Source organism: Lycorma delicatula, chromosome 3 (genome assembly GCF_047948215.1).
Source record: "Lycorma delicatula isolate Av1 chromosome 3, ASM4794821v1, whole genome shotgun sequence".
NCBI classification, from domain to species: Eukaryota; Metazoa; Arthropoda; class Insecta; order Hemiptera; family Fulgoridae; genus Lycorma; species Lycorma delicatula.
In genome coordinates, this window is record NC_134457.1 from 40710835 (window position 1) to 40728132 (window position 17298).

General features: G+C 32.4%; 2 protein-coding genes across 2 annotated transcripts in view; both read right to left on the reverse strand.

Annotated features, from left to right (window-relative positions):
• The window catches only part of SrpRbeta (signal recognition particle receptor beta), a 38008-nt gene extending 36574 nt beyond the window's left edge, over nt 1–1434 (reverse strand). The window contains exon 1 of the mRNA XM_075359679.1: nt 1230–1434. Within this exon, the coding sequence (XP_075215794.1) occupies nt 1230–1341 (112 nt within the window). The 5' untranslated portion in view covers nt 1342–1434. The remainder of the gene's footprint in view (nt 1–1229) is intronic.
• Nucleotides 1435–7970: 6536 nt separating this feature from the next.
• Nucleotides 7971–17298, reverse strand: part of LOC142321526 (non-lysosomal glucosylceramidase) — a 91324-nt gene continuing 81996 nt past the window's right edge. The window contains exon 16 of the mRNA XM_075359680.1: nt 7971–8781. Within this exon, the coding sequence (XP_075215795.1) occupies nt 8590–8781 (192 nt within the window). The 3' untranslated portion in view covers nt 7971–8589. The remainder of the gene's footprint in view (nt 8782–17298) is intronic.

Consider the following 17298-nt stretch of genomic DNA (forward strand, 5'->3'; position numbering starts at 1 on the left):
TGTTCTTCTTCCAGGAGGCAACTGTATTTATGAAATCATTTATCTGGACATGCTTCAACAGTTTCTAATTCTTCAGTTAGATGAAGATGATGACCAAAATGGACGCCATTACTATCAGTAAGAAGGGGACCACCTATAAGTCCAAGATTTTCTTGATACTCAATTCCCAGGTCAGAGGATTGGTCATGAAATTTCAATTGCATGGACATCTCACTCCCCAGATTTAATGGCACTAGATTTTTTCTTGTGGGATTTCATTAAAGATCAGGTTTATGTGCCAGCTTTGCCTGCTAATATTGTTCAGCTACGGCTTTTAATTAACACCGCAGCTATAGAGGAAAATTCCAATCTCCTGGCTACAGTCTGGAATGAAATCAATTGCAGGTGGGATGTATGTTGCATTACAAATGGAAGCCATACCAAACCAAAATAAATATTGGGATGACAAAACTTTGTGTTTTTCTATAAAATAAGAGCTCAACTGAATCTGTAAGTTATTTCAATAGAATTTACTGAAATTTTAACAATAAAATGCTTTTGAAATTTGAACTCCTTTTTGAATCACCTGATATTACTTTTTAATAAAATACACGCATAATTAATTTTGTTATCTAATTCCATTCATACAAAAATAAATATAAAAAATAAAACACTTTCTTAATATAAGGGAATGTTAACCATAAAATACTTTCTTAACCATTAATGTAGGTTAATATTTTCAAAACAAAGTTGAATCTCTCTCCAATAAAAATATGATTGTGCACATACACATTATTATTCCTAAATCACATCAAGGTATTGGATAAGAATGCTGTCTGTTATAAAATATTTGAAATGCGAATTGCTTAACTGGGCTAATATTTGATTCCAAGCAAACAGCTCAATATATTATCAGACTGGTGGCTAGCATAAATCAATGCTACCTAAACTGTTTAAACTTTAAAATAAAACTCAAATATAAACCAAATTTGTTTCATTCGCTAGAAAACAATTCAGAAAACAGAGGAACATTCGCCTCTTAACAATCTATCAATAAATAAAAAAATAAAGTAGAGACAGACTTCAATGTCAGTATTACATTAGTCATGATTGTTATTTATTCACTTATACTGTAGGTCATAATAAATAATTAATATATATTTTTTTTTTTATTAAAACTTTTGAAAATAGAGTCCCAACGTAACCTATATATTAGCATATTGTACAACTTTTAAGATTAGCACTCGTACCTAATGTAATAAAAACAGCAATAACAGCAACAATCACTCCAAAAATCTGTGAATCATCAGCGCGAATGAATGTTTTCGCTTGTTCAACAAGAACACTTTGGTCTTTGGACATTTTGGTTCCACAAATCGAACTTCACTCAATGCAAACTACGAATACTGTACCTCGCGGTAGAATAACTTCTTCTTTGTCCAGTTGTACAACCATCATCACAAAAACCATTGATTACAAGATTGACGTAAGATAGAAATAAAAAATTTTAGGAAATTTGAATTTTTAAAATTTTCTTTAAAAATATTTAATTCTTATTAGTTCCTTTATATCCATTTATTACTTTTTAACATAATTATTATCATATTGTTCATCTAGCAAATATCCTTTTCATAAAAAGAGTATGAATGTCTCTTACTATTTTATTTATATTTTTTGGGAGATTCAAATTTAAAAACAACAGCATCAATAAAATTACATAAACAGTTACATTTAGAGATGATGGAATTAGCATAGCAATTAGCGTAACAACCAACGAGATAGGTTGGTAATTATTGATGGCTGCTCTGTTCTCACAGCTTATTATTTACACGACTCGACCGGCAAAAAAGACTGAATGTTCAACCGTCGGCTGAACGATGTAGATGTATGTGTTGCAATCCTTACGTTACTGGGAGTGACATCATAGGCTAATATATATATATATATATATATGTTAAAATAAATTTAAAAAATATATATACTATACGAAATTGTCACCCGCGTATTTATGTATCTCTAATTTATTTATCTCAAGTAGAAAAGAAACCTTTACAATTAATTAAGATCTTTAATAGTCCATGTAATACAATATTTAAGAGCTACTTTAAAGTTAATATCTTGTTAGAAGGGATAAGATGAGATTCTAGAACTTGGCACCTGTAATTTAATTTTTGAGTTAATAAACAATATTACATGTAAAGGTTTAAAGGTTGAGGAACTCAATTTCTCTTGGAAGAAATATATAGCTACTTCTTTGCAATAACTATATTAAGTTTGTCATAAGATTACAAATCAAGCTCTGGTAACTTCTGAGCTGAAGTCTTGTGAATAGTACAAAGGTCTCAATTAGCTGGAATGAAAGATTATATCAGTAGAAACTTAGAAGCGTTTGGGATGGACTCTTCTAAACTGATAGGTTCTGTTCTTGTTTAACCTGGTACTTAACTAGTCAGGTGAATATAAGTAAAGACTGATATCTATCTGCCACAAAGTATAATATCCAAATCAAACAATCTGCAGGTATGTACATTTCTTGGGTAAGGAAAGTAATTTTCTGCAATGTTCAATATCTTATTGAACTGGGGATGTTTACACAATATTTGAAAAACATAATATACTATATTAACACAAAACGTACATTTTCACACAGCTTACTTATTGTGTGCAAATGAGTTATGTGCAAATTTCTGAAACACTCTCAAAGAAAGGTTTGGACAAGTTAATAGAATGTGGCAGCAGTGAAAAATAAGACAATCATGTATATCAGCCTTTTTATTATTCTGTTACTTACCTAATACTAATTCATTCTTCTAATGCCCACCAGGGTTGAGATTGTCAATCTTCTTGCTTGATCAGTAATAAACCACTGGTAAGGAATGATAATTGATCAATGGGTATGGGAAAGGTAAGCCGATCCCATACCCAAACTAGTAAGGAGTCTGTAGTTCCAACCTAACTGTTTGATCAGTCGATTGTAAAATGTTAACCACTACAGTTTTTAAATTGTTCAAAATTCAAGCCGTACTAAATAATTCTTTCAATCCATTCCCCAAAATTAATTAATTATTAAAAAAACAAAATATGACACTATACAATCAAACAGGACAAAACAAGATACTTTACATTGCTAAGCTTTACTTTAGTACATGAGAAATGATCTGCACAGATGAAATATCTTTTGTTTTTTCAGTAAATAATAATACATTAGATCATTATAAGAATGGTTAGATATGCTATTCCATGTATAAGAAACGGAACTGCATGGATGGATCAAAGGAAACCTAGGTAAAATATTGATCAGAGCAGCAGTATAAAATACCCATTTTAAAGTAAAAAATAGTTGTAATTAAAGTTAATGTTAATTTTATAATTGAAATACAAAAAAGTGAAATAATTTTAAGGGAAATCATGAATATTAAAGTAAAAAATTGATCAAGAGTAATACTATTTCTGAAGAAAAAATTGTATTTTAAATAAATTGGCAGGAAGATTTTTTTTAAACAGATAATTTATCAGAAATGGTAACAGAGGCATAGTAAGGCCCTTTCTTGTAAGCTGTTGAGTTAAACAAAAACAGTTTTATTGTCTGGTTTGATTTAGGTAGATATTATTTTTTAAGAATAAATAAATGCCAGCCTCCATCGCGTAAGTGGTAGCATCTTGGCCTTTCACCCGGAGGTCCTGGGTTCGAATCCCGGTCAGGCATGACATTTTTCATACACGCTACAAAACACTTACCTTATCCTCTGCGGAAAAAATTGCTTGACTGCAGACCCAGAGGTTAAACAAACAAAAAATAAAGAATAAGTAACTATTGTTTTTAGTAAAGATTGTACACTCGTAAATGTATAAATAACACAACAAAAGGATAAGTTAAAATCTTTAATTTTCTAATTACAGGCTACATGATTCACATTTATGGATGCCAGAAAGTCATCTTATAGCCAAATTTTTATACTTACTCTGATTTTTTGAGGGAGTCACAAGAAATATACTTCAGGATGGAATATATGTAAGCATAATAAATATTTAACAATACACTATGTAATAAGCCTGTCAAAGTTCACAAGTTTTTTAGCTTGTTAATTTTTTATCTTCTTTTACAAATCCAATATTTAAATCATAATAATAATAACCTATATTCTGTACATCAACTTCATTGTTACAAATGTACAAGTAATTTGTATGAAAAGAATGTCATTAATTTCTAATCATTTGTTCTCTTTTTTTGTATTAATTTTAAATGTATTTATTGTCATAACATATCTGCTTTTTTATTTCACGTAGGTGATTCACGGAAATAGGAAATTTTTAAGCTTTTTGTTGGTAACCCTGGGCAAGCATCAACACTGAATAACTTATAGAAGTTGGCTCATGCCAGCTTGGCGTTTAGTTATCATAGATACTTAAAGTAATGTGGAACATGCTTTTGCCATCACAGCTTTTTATAATAATGAGAGTTTGAAGGCTGTGTATAGTGAATATCATTGTGAGTTTAATTTAGAATGTCACTATCATGAACCATTAGCACATGTAATTATGAGTTAACGTGTACAGAAGAGAAAAAAACTTTCAGGTGGTGTGCAGACTGTTCATATGTCAGACAATATCAAGACTGTTTGAGATGCTGTTATAAGAAGCTCAGACTATTCAATTTATCATCATGCAGTATCTTTATAGTTGCACAGTGTAAGTGTTTGAAAACTACTGTTGCAGGATTACTTTACCATTCATAAAAGTTGTAGATTATCTAGAAAGTGAAACCAAATAATCACGTATTGTTCACAATTGTGTGAACAATAGTTGTAAAGACAAACGAGGATGATAACTTTGTTAACAAACTAGATATTGGATGAAGTCCTGTTTTCATAGTAACAGATTTAGACAAAATTTTCTTTTTTGGGCAAAAGAGAATCCTATGCAGCTACAGCACCACCCATTATTCAGCAACAAGGTTACGAAGTGGAGAGTTGTCATTATATGACATAATTGGCGCTTATTTTTTTAAAAAAAGGATGGCCTAAAAATTAGTCGCATCAGGTTGAAGTCACCATGCTGAAAAATTTTGCTGTGCAAAAACTATCGGCATTTCCACAAATTATTGTCAACGCTTTGTTTCAACATCATACACAGCACAAATATCAGTGGCTGATATATGCCAATTGTCTGGCAACCTTATAAAAGATATACATATAAAAACCACGTAAAGAAATGGTAGCATTCTATGGCCACACAGCTCTCCTAATTTGTCAGTGTGGAGTTACTGCTTGTGTGATCATCTTAGAAGCAAAATGTATATAGTCTACTTGCTACAACATAATTACTAAAAGCCAAGATTCCAAATCGCAGTTGCATCAAACCACGCAGAGCTCCACTACAAGACTGCAGGAATTCTACATAGAGACAAAGTTCAAATTTCACCTGCAAGATTTGATATTCAAAAAATACGTTTTGTGTATGTATTCATAAATGGATTTTTTCTATTTAAAGTTGTAAATAAATATTATTTAATATAATTTTTTCATAAGAATATTTAATTTTCAAAATTTCTGTTTCCCTAGATCATATGTACATATATATATATATATATATATATATATATATATTTTATACAAGTTACTTGTATAAATTACAAGTAACGACTAGCGACTAGCACTAGATAGGGAATCTTGGAGAGCTGCATCAAATGACTGAAGACAAAAAAAAAAAAAACAAGTTACTTAATTACTTTTTTAATATACATTTTAACCATCTTTAAAATTTGTATTATTATTTGTGTATTTTATAGGGCTCCTTTGATCGAGGTTTTATCATGACCTCACTTGATTTATACAGACAAATGTAGGGATAGATGATTTCTTTTACCTCTGAAGAACATTTCTATCCATTTTTGACATGATTTATATAATATCTTCTTTTTTTTTAATTTTTAGAGAGATCATTTATGTAATGTACAATTATACAGAAATTAAAATAAAATATTTATTAATTTATGAACAGCAGATAATAATTTTCTGATTCTATCTTTCAAGTGTCTTTGGGTCTAATTTTCTACTACTCTTTTTCAATACCTTAAAAAATAAAAAAAGTTTAATCATCTTTCATTTGCAGCTCTCTCTTTGTTACATTTTATCTGGAATTTTTCCATTAATACCAAATTCTATTTTAACTTCTCTGTCCCTTAGTCTTCTATTCTGCTTCTCTTGAATTTTTGAGCCAATCTTTTGCTTCATCCTATTTATATTTCAAAATCATTTATCCCTTAAATTCTTTTTATTTTCAACTGCTCTCTTATTATTCAGTGCTTACTCTATTTTTCTTTGTCTTACCCAAAACACTCCTTTTAAATTTTATTTATCATTTGCACCCTACTCTCAATCTTTTTTTCTCCCTTTTCATGTTTTTACTGTGAACATTGGCAACTGAATGAAAGAAGTAGTAATCTTTTTTCATAATAATAATTATTTATGCCAGATTAAATTTCTAATCTAACACGAGAAGAAACTGCTTACTTTCAGAACTATTGATTGCACTCATTTTTTTTTTAATTCCCCATTCCAAACAAAACGGCCTCTAAATAGGTGAATTCTTTGCTGGGAAATACAAACTTTTTCTAACATTTTTGCCACTTAGTGATATGCTATGTCTCTCACTTATGCCATCTCAACTACATTTCACCCCATGTAATTTTTTTTTTAATTTCTTCATTCTACCTATTTAATACACATTTTAGCTTCTTCTTCTCTCCTCTATCACCAGAAAATTAAATCATCAACAAAAAATGCTAAATCCAATTATCAGTTTGACTACTGTATCTATACTCTTGCTACATACATGCCGAGCTTCACATCAGCGTGTAGAACACTAGCCATTCAGATGCCAGCGAGAGACCAGCTTCCAGACTTAACAGCTCTTCTCAGGGCTACCTCACAAAACACACAAACAGCCCTTTTCACGGCCATTACTCCAAAAATCTCAATCAGCCCTTTTCAGGGCTATGACAAGGTTTTAAGATGTCAGGTGCTGTCAAAGCCATTTGGCAACAATATATATATATATATATATATATATATATATATATATATAGTATATGTTAACTATTATAATGCTTTAAAAAAATTTATAAAAACAACTTTGGCCTTTGCAGAGGAAAAAGAAAAATCTTCTTTAAAATTTGATAATTTACCAATACCTGTGATATGTTTTGGTCACAAGTTTCATACACAACTAGAAACTATTAAGATCTGGAAGATTTAAAGACAGAAAAAATTCAGTCAGTGATGGGGGTTAAATGATTAATTATTTCATTTTCTGGGTTTGAAGACTGAAATGAGAAATATACAAAAGAAATATTCAAAATAACATTTCACTTATAACTGAAAGTTAAATTATAAAATCACTAACAGAAACATGGAATAATTAGTAGAGTAATCCAACAAATATGACAATGTTATGTTAACTCCTGCTGAGACTTTCAACATGTCACAAGACTTTTTTTTTATGTAGTATGAGTGTCAAAACTCTGTCATATCTGATCACACCTATCTCAAACGCAGTTATTGACAGAAACAATGCAGTAATTCTCTTAAACCTCCCATACTAGTTGTCTGTGAGTTTGTCTTGTTTCCCAAAATTAAATATAAGTTGAAAGGCCACTGGTTGGAAATAGTAGAAGACACTCAGGAATAATTTCAAGTAATACTGAATTACCTTCAAGAGAAGCAACCTAGCCAATGCTTTTAAAGCATGGAAGAGATGTTGGGATTATTATATAAGTTCCAAAGGAGACTTGTATTTCAAGGGAATTGGTGCAATCTTTAAATAAAGCAAGCTATTCTTTAAACCTTGTCTGGGAGATTTTGGATATCACCTCATACAATAAAGACAATACTCAATTGTCTGAAAAGATCTTTTACTGATGGAAGTGAATGATCTCGTAATTTGTCAGGAATTGGTTTTATATATGTATTAAAAAAAAACTACACAAATAATTGTTTATTGCAGTCCCCAAATCACAGCCATTTATTAATACTTTCTGAATAATTACATATAATTTGAACAAATGCAACATAGCTACCTTACGTATAACAATATGGTAAATGATAATATAACAAACAGCACAAGGATCTAGAGAATCAGATTAGAAGGAAAACCAGAAGAAGAAAGAGAGTGGTTCAAAGAATTGTAATGATAAGTGGAAAGGAACCAGTTTAAAGAATGACTAGAGCCAGGAAAAGTTGGGACGCTCTCTACCCTGACACCATCAGAATAGAAAAGTGTAATTACCTGAGTGCATAAAACATCATATTTTGCTAAAAGATTTAAAACAGTAATATATAGTTACGTGATTAATATCTACAGCAAAAAAAAATAATGATAATACTATACTAATAGTAATAATACTATATTAACAGTAATAAAAATAAGATTTCATGATTTGGTACTACAAAAAAAAAAAAATATATTATTGACTATCCCTGAATAACCAGGGTGGTATACATTTAAATAAATAAAAACTTTACAGAAATATAAAATATAACTAAAGTAAAGATTTTATCACACAGTTGTAAATAAATGATTTTTTCTTCCACACAATGTATGTTAAGTAACTTATTTATCAGATTTATTGTAAGATTTCCAAGCTAACTGCATAGCCCAAATTGACAAAGGTCGCATATATGCAACTGATCGATATGTTTTATTAGAAAAGAGGGCTTCTGGTGTTTGAAAACCCAAACCGATTTTATTATAAACAGTATTATATATACCACTTGCAGTATGAAATCCTTCTTTCACCATTCCCTGCAACAAAAAAAAGTACGGTAAATTGTTGGCATTAACATCCAGCATTCATGTAGTAATGTGAAATAAATAATTCTGAAAGGTATTAATCCATTACTGATCACAAAATATCACATGAATCCCATTCTACTTTAACAGATTTTCACAAAGAAAAAAATGATCCTGTTACATGAGATCACTATCACTAGTCTTAATATCATCCACAAGGTTATAAGGTGATTAAGAATAAGAATACATCCGCCTTGGAATACAGAAGGGATTGATAGATATACAAAAACAAGAAACAAATTTTTGGATCATGTAATGTTACATGGATTAGTAGAACTAAGGAAGAGCAGGTAAAAGAGAAGCAGAAGTATATTGTACTCTATATTATATTGGGTGATTCTGAAGTGAAGAAAAATGAAATGAGGGAATGAGATTGAATTCAGAGACTTTACATCTTCAAAGAATCCAAATAAATATGTATAAAAATACAAATAAAAATACATAATATGTATAAAATTATATGTTAAAAAAAAAAAAACATGTATAATAAAAACTTTATTAATGTATTTAGAATTTATATGCTTGTCACCCTCAAAGTACTTCCCATTGCTGGCAATATACTGACCCCATTGTTTCTTCCATTTTTGGAGCATTTCCTGGTAAGTGTTTTTGGGGATGGTGCAGTTGTTTTATTATATTTTCTAAATTTGATTTATGGTTTGAAAATGACATTTTTCCAGGTTACCTTCAATTTGGGAAACAAAACAAAGTCTACTGGAATGAAGTAGAGTATAGGGCAGGTGATGCACAATGACTATCTCATGTTTTGTTAAATAAGGAATATGAGCTGAGGGTAGTGTCATGGTGTGACATTCAACTCTGGTTTTCACACAGCATCCTTCACACTATAAAATTTCCACATAGAACTCCTTGTTTACTGTCTAACCACATAAAACAGTTCATAATGGATCTAGTTTCTCCAGTCAAAAAACCATTATCATCTTGTTCAACAACTCGTGCAGTTTTTTTTTTTTTTGATTGGAGTGATCCTTTCTCCACCGACACAATTGTGCATTCTGGTTTCCACATCATAGCCATAAACTCAAGGCTCAACTCCTATTATAATGTGTTTCATCAACATTGGCATGGTCAAGTTCTGCTCCCTTAAAAAGATTGAATCGCTTATATAGCATGCACATCTTTCAAACAATTTGTGAGGTTTTTTTAGATGGCTTTGCCCCTATCTCTCTGCCCTTTTGACTGACCAAAAATTAAATGGCAACAATGCCCCCAAATTCAGAAATAATCAGGCCAAATTACATCCAAATTTGTCCATCCAGTCTGTAAATATCGAGCAAAAAACATACTACTATAAATACAATGTTTATAAATCTGTAATTTAGCATCCTAGCAGTAAGTAAAAGTAGTAATTACCTTCAATAATAAATAAAATAAAAAATATCACTTGCTGCTTATTTTTCTTTTAAATAATATTAACATTAGTGTTTTAGTGGTGTGCACCACTTCATCAGGTGTATTAAAATCAAATTGTTAAAACATTTTAACTATTTGGCTAAGAAGAAATAACATCCTTCTTTTTCAAATTTTAATACACCTGATAAAGAGGTGCACACATGAATTATGTGATTATCATTTAAGAGAAAAATAAGCAGGAAGTTACATTTTTTTATTTTATTTATTATATATAATAATATACACACAGATCCTTCCAGAATCTTTTAATGCTATAATTGGGCTTTTTGGTTGGGGACATGAAACATCAAGACATAGAAAACATGATGTAAAATTTGACCCAATTAGCATTATTTTCCTTGTGCAGTTATGCAGTATAACTACATGGCCAGGAAAATAAAAAAGAGATCACCTAACTACATTATTTTTCGTGGTAAAAGAAAAAGCTAAAGTCTGATTTTTTGCAATACCTCAACTATTTAACTGTCCAACATAAATTCAACGTTTGCCTACATCTAATTTATTATATTCAGATAATAATGATAGAAACAGGAATAATATTACAATAAGTTTTTATTTACAGGAGATGCTCAAAACGCCCACCATTTGCTTACAGACATGTCTGAGTAAATTTGAATGGTTGAAAAGGCATGCTGAAACATCAAAGGAGTGATTCATTTACAAATTCAGTAATACTATTTTTCAGTTCATCCAGGATATGAAATCCTTTCATTGCTTTCCATAAATAAAAATCTGTAGCTATAAGTTCTGAAGATCTCAATTGCCAGTTGTGCTTTGAATAAGTTTATCCCTGAAAACTTTATGCAGCTAATTATGGAAACAATGGCATGGTGCACTGTTCTCCAGCTTGTAGGAAGTACGCTCCAGTAACTTCTTTCTCATTTAGGTGACCAATGAACGGATAAATGATTTCATTCTAATAAAGTTCTGAGATTAATACGTACTGGAAAATCTGAATGATTATCCACTTAATGATATAGCATACCAGACTCCAACTTTTTCATCATGTAATGGTCATTCCAAAATCTTGTAATAATTAGACCACATTCAATTGTACTAGTTGTTGAAATGGCCTGATAAATGAGGCTTATTTATCAGGTCAGATGAAACGTGGCTGCATTTCCAAAAACCACCGGCAATTTTCAACACATTTAGGAAAATCAGTAACATGAAACTGATGCACTTCTGTTATTTTGTACAGGTAAAGTTTTAATGTTTTAACCAGTGCTCTGTGTATATTATTCCTTGAGATTTTGCCTTATTGTACCATTTTTCAAGTAAATATTTTTGGACCTATGTGAGCTATGTGATCAGAAATATCATCTACTTTCCTCTGTCAGAATAGTGGCATCCAGACTTGATCATATTTTTGGCAGATCCAGCTTCTCAGAACTTACTGATAAAGTTTCACACACCTTGGGAAGTGGAACATTACTGTTTAGAAATCTTTGATAAAACATTTCTTTCACATATTCTGTGTACTTACCACCACCACAATGAAACACATTATCAATTAAAAAAATGTAAGCTTCAAGTGTTAAAACTACTATCACACACTGGAAGCATATGAGTAAACAAAACCTTTCAATGGTTATGAATATACCAAGTTTTCACAACAATGAATCATAGAAATCAGCTGTGAAAAAAGTCAGTTGTTAGTTTCATTGCTGACATACAAAAAAAAAGAAGTTAAATCACATTATCTTAATTAAGATCCAGATACTTTTGTTTAGGTGTAGAGTTACATTTGCAACACTCAATTTATATAGATATGGTTGTAGAACAGTTACTAAAAAAAATTGGTTTTTGTTTCAAACTTATATGACAAATAAGACTTGTCAAATATTACATAAGCAATAATTTTATGGTTTTTAAATTGGTTACTTTGAAAATAAAATAATAAACCTCATTTCTAACAGCCAATGGGTGCTGGTTATAAAACGGTTATGCAGACTGTATAATAGCATGACACAGTTTGAATGTAACTAAAAATTATGACATCTTTATGTATTAGATTCGACACTGATCGTAATTGAAGAATGGTACAGTAAAAGAAAAATGAAAAACTTGTGATAAAACATAACCAACCAACGTCATGTCCACTTCACTAACCTACTGAGCAAGCAACACACATGAACAAGGGAGTGGGAGAACTCCCTACGAAACCACACATACAGAAAAATATCCAACATGACCCCCACCTAGAAGGAACACCTTCAAAAAATAAAATTAAAAAAATATAGTCTAAAGAATTAATTACATAAATGTCAATAATTCAAGAGACTATACATACATGTTTTAAATTGTTACCACATGTATGCCTAATTTAAAATTAGGTGTTCGGTGCGGCCGAACATGGTACAGCAAATGTGAACTGAACAAAACGATGTGAACTGGCTCACAGTACACAGACGCGCTGATACAAGCATCACTCCCACCGCGCAGTTCTTCCACCATAGCAGTGCTGCAGTGCCACCACTACTCCCAGGCTTCAATAAAAGAGCGTGTACGGGAGTGAATTTCCAATTCATCATTGACCACCACCTGGAGAAGACCAAGAAGAAGAAGATGGAAGAAGTTCCCTGGCCAGCCTGCTGGGGGAGCCGCTGGATGCGGACGCTACCTTCCTGCTCCAGCTCCAGCTCGCCAGGCTTCAATCGCCCTGGCCGGCATACTCAGCAGCAGGTGCCAGCCCAATGTGGAATAACTCAGGTAGAACCACCTTGGCGAAGGACGAACGATGCTGACCCAACACTGCAGGGCTCTGGGAACCCCACTGCCATGCAGTAGTGGGGACCTACACTAGCTCTTCTCAGAGCTAACACAAAAAACAGCCCTTTTCAGGGCCACCACAAGGTTATGAAATACGAACTGTCAAAGCCATTTGATGACAACAATCCTTCTCAGGGCTACCATAAGGTTAGCACTTACAATGAGCTATCCAAGTCAATCAATGACAAAAACGGCCATTTTCAGGGCCACCATAAGGTTAGTAAGTGCCACGTGCCATCGAAGCCATTCGGCAACAAAATATATACAAAAAAAACAAAGTAAGGTATGCACATAATACACAAGAAAATCATAATGTAATTGAACTTATTGTTTTGGTAATGAACATATTTTTGAAATTGGTCTTTTTAATGTTCCGGTTGAAGTTTTAAGTGTCATCACATGCACTTTTCCATCGTTTCCAGAATGTATATTGATGACACGAGCCATTTTTTATTGGAGTGGAGGGAGGTTGTCCTCTTTGATGGCAACCAAATCATTTTCTTGCAGATCTGGAGAAGAGTTTTTCCATTTTGACTGTTACTGAAGATTGTTCAGGTACTCATTGGGCGAACGAGACCAGAAATACTACTACACTTGTGGCTGAATCTGTTGCCAGCGATTAAGCCTATTTACAGGAAAGAGTTGCAAATTTGGTTCTGGAAGGCTGCTAAAGAGAACTTACCACCCACCTTGAACTATTAGAAAATGTGCTGGTGTTAGAGGAAGAAGATCGAAAGCGTCGTCCGATATTGGAGTTAAGGGTCAGGAATTTATACATGCTTCGATTTGAGTCAGCACAGTGGTAAACTCCACAATTGTCAAACTCTTTTCATGTGACTCTTAACAAGTTTGACTGATGATTCCCCCTGTCCACCAAAGTGTGGAGCACTGAGAGGTTGAAAGTGCCATTGAATACCTTCAATGGATGAAACTTCTGTAACACCTAATTGAAAATTTTCAGTTCTGAATAATTCCACGAGCTGAATCAGCTATCTTTGAGACCCAACAAAATTTGTTTCATTGTCGGAATAATTTCAGTAGGTTTGCTCCTTCTTGCGATGAAGTATTTCAGCACTTAGATGAAAGAATCTGATAATAAATCTTCAGCCAACTCTAAATGAATGGCTTTCATTAGTGCTGAAACAAGCAAATAATGATATGTAACACTTCTGAGCTATGATTCCATGTTTTCTGAATAATTTTACCCAAAATGGTCTGCAATAATCAATCCCAGTACTTACAAATAGTTTAAGACTTGAATTTACACATGATTTGGGTGGGTTTCCTATTATCTGGGTGATCCCCTTTGGATATGCTTTGAAAAATTTTACACATTGATGAAATATTGTACAAACTAAGTTTTTTCCTACAATAAGCCAATATTTTTGTCTAATCATGTTCAGTAGTGATTGTGTTCCAATATGCAGATTTTTCACATGGATGTGTTGGGTTAACAGATCAGTTAAGATGTGATTCTTTGGTAAAATGAGGTTCCTTTGGTCAGAATGGAGGCTGGAATTCTGTAAATGACCTCCAACTCTTAGTATATCGTTAACATCAAGATATGGATTTAATGGTTTTAGTTGACTATTGTTTTGAATTGGTCTCAAGGATTTAAAATCACTGATTTCCTTGGAGAAGGCATTACATTGTAGTAATTTCAATATTTTAATTTCTGCCTTATTCAGTTCTTGTACAGAGAATGGACCTTGAGATGGGTGTTGTGGTTTTGGCAATTGTTGATAAAATGTGAACAATATGCAATTACTCTAGTTGGCTTCGTAAAACTTGAAAATTGTATTATCCATCACAGTAAGATGAGAAGAAACTTGAGCTCGACGTTCATGAATGTCACTGGATATGTTTTCAGGAACATCCCAGTGTGTGCTGCCTTCCATCAAACACTTCGGGCCATGCCAATACAATTTGTTATCAACAAGTTGATGAGACAATAATCCCCTTGATAAGAAGTCAGCTGGATTTTCATCTGAAGGGACATAGTTCCATGACTCAATGTTGGAGTCGTCTTCAATTTTTGCAACTCTATTTGCAATGAATGTTGCCCAATCCAAACAATTACGATTCTAGAATCCGTGTAAAATTTATAGAGCTGATCTGAAATAGTAATGAACTTGTAATTTTTGTTAATTCAGATAAAAGCAACGTATCACATAATTCTAACCTCGGTAATGATACCTTTTTTAGTGGAGCTACTCTTGACTTTCATGTAATTAAGTTTACTGTGATCTTGTTTGATGTATCAATGGATTTCAGATAAATACATGCACCATATGCAAATTCAGATGAAAAACCATGTATTTCAACTTGACAAATTGGTTATGTCTTGTTTGTGAAGCATCTGGGAATTTCCAGAGCAGCCAATGATTAAATGTTTTCTTGAAATGAATTCCATTTATTTAGCAAGTCCTTTGGAATCTCAGCATCCCAAACAACCTTGAAAGATCATAGATTTTGCATAATAAGTTTTGAAATGACTACGACAGGCCCGAGTAATCCCAAAGGATTAAATATTTGTTCGATCACAGCTAAGATTGTTTGTTGGTTTTTGAATTTGGCTTTCCTTGTGGAATAAGAACTGAAATGCAACCTTCACAGGATTCCAAATTAGTCCCAAAGTTTTAACTCTAGAAATTTGATTGATGTTGTAATCAGTCTGACTTACATCTTCACACGGAATATTGGACACTAGTTCTTGATTATTTGTGCACCACTTTCTGAGGTGAAATCCTCCACAACTAGCAAGATCAATTAGAGCCCTCTGAAGTTGTTTTGCTTCTTAAAGTGAAGATGCACCTGTCATAAAATCATCCACATAAGAGTCATCTATTATTTATTACATGACGCCTTTGGAAAAGTTTCCTTTTCATCTAGAGCTAGTTGCTAAGTACAGTGCACTTGAAGTCCCATACGTCACGGTTAACAACTTGTATGTTTTTTATTTCCTATTGAAGTTTTCACACCATACAATTAACGGAAGATTTGTTTGAGAATTTTCTATGTCAGCGTTCGTTTCTATGTCAGCTGTCATAATATATACATGACTTCTGAATCTGATTATAATGCTGATTAAATCTGACTCTACCGTAATTCCAACAATGGATAAGTCGTTCAGTGAAAACCCAGATGTTGGCTTACTGGAAGCATCAAAAACTACTCTTTCTTTCGTTGTGGATGAATCTTACTGCATAACACAATGGTGTGAAATGTAATATGATGTAGACCCTACAACTTCTTTATCTGATATTTCTGTCATGTGCCCTAGGGTTTTTGTATTCTCCCATGAAGTTTAAGTATTGCGATTTCAATTCAGTATTTGAATTCAGTCGTTTCTCAAGCAAAAGAAGCCTTCGCACTGCAGTAGTTCTTGATTCATCAAGTTGATTTATATCACCTTACAAAGGGATCTTCACACAGTATCTTCCATCCATAGATCTTGTATTATTTTCATACAATTCTTCACAAACTTTTTATTTCCTGTAAATTGTTTTTCAGTAGAGCTGTATGCAGTCTTCTAATTCCCAAAATTTTTAATGTTTTCATTTATGTGATATAAAGTGGATAGATTGCATACAGATTTTAAAACTGTTGAATGCTGATCAATCAATATTTTACCAGAAATTACTCAGCCAAATAGAGTATTTTGAAATGTTGGATTTGATTTACTTGTTTTAATGTTTCCTTCACGTAAGACATCATAAAATAATTCTACACCAAGAAGCGTGTCAATGTCACTTGGTTTGTGGAAATCTGGGTCGGCCAATAGCAGATTCTGTGGTAATTGCAACTTGATTTTCTGATTTGAACTGTAAGTTCTTGAGTGATGGTTGGTAAAACTAGACTTGATATTCACTGCTAATCCGTTTACTCTTGATTTAATAACACATTCCTCAGAATGAGTTGTAATGGTTGCAGCCTTGCCTATACCATTAACTTGTAACATGTTTTTCTTTGATGATAGTCTTGAAAACTTAGCAGTTTTCTCAGTGATAAAATATGTCTAAGAACCGCTGTCAAGTAACATGCGACAACAATGAGAATTATCATGTATATCTAACACTAAAACAGTGGCTGTTGATAACATGACAACAGGGTTGGATTGCTTTGAACTAACATTTGGCCTTTCATCCGGAGGTCCTGGGTTCAAATCCCAGTCAGGCATGGCATTTTCGCACATGCTACAAATCATTCATCTCATCCTCTGAAGCATGCTTAACAGTGGACTGTTGTGGAATTACCAGTTGG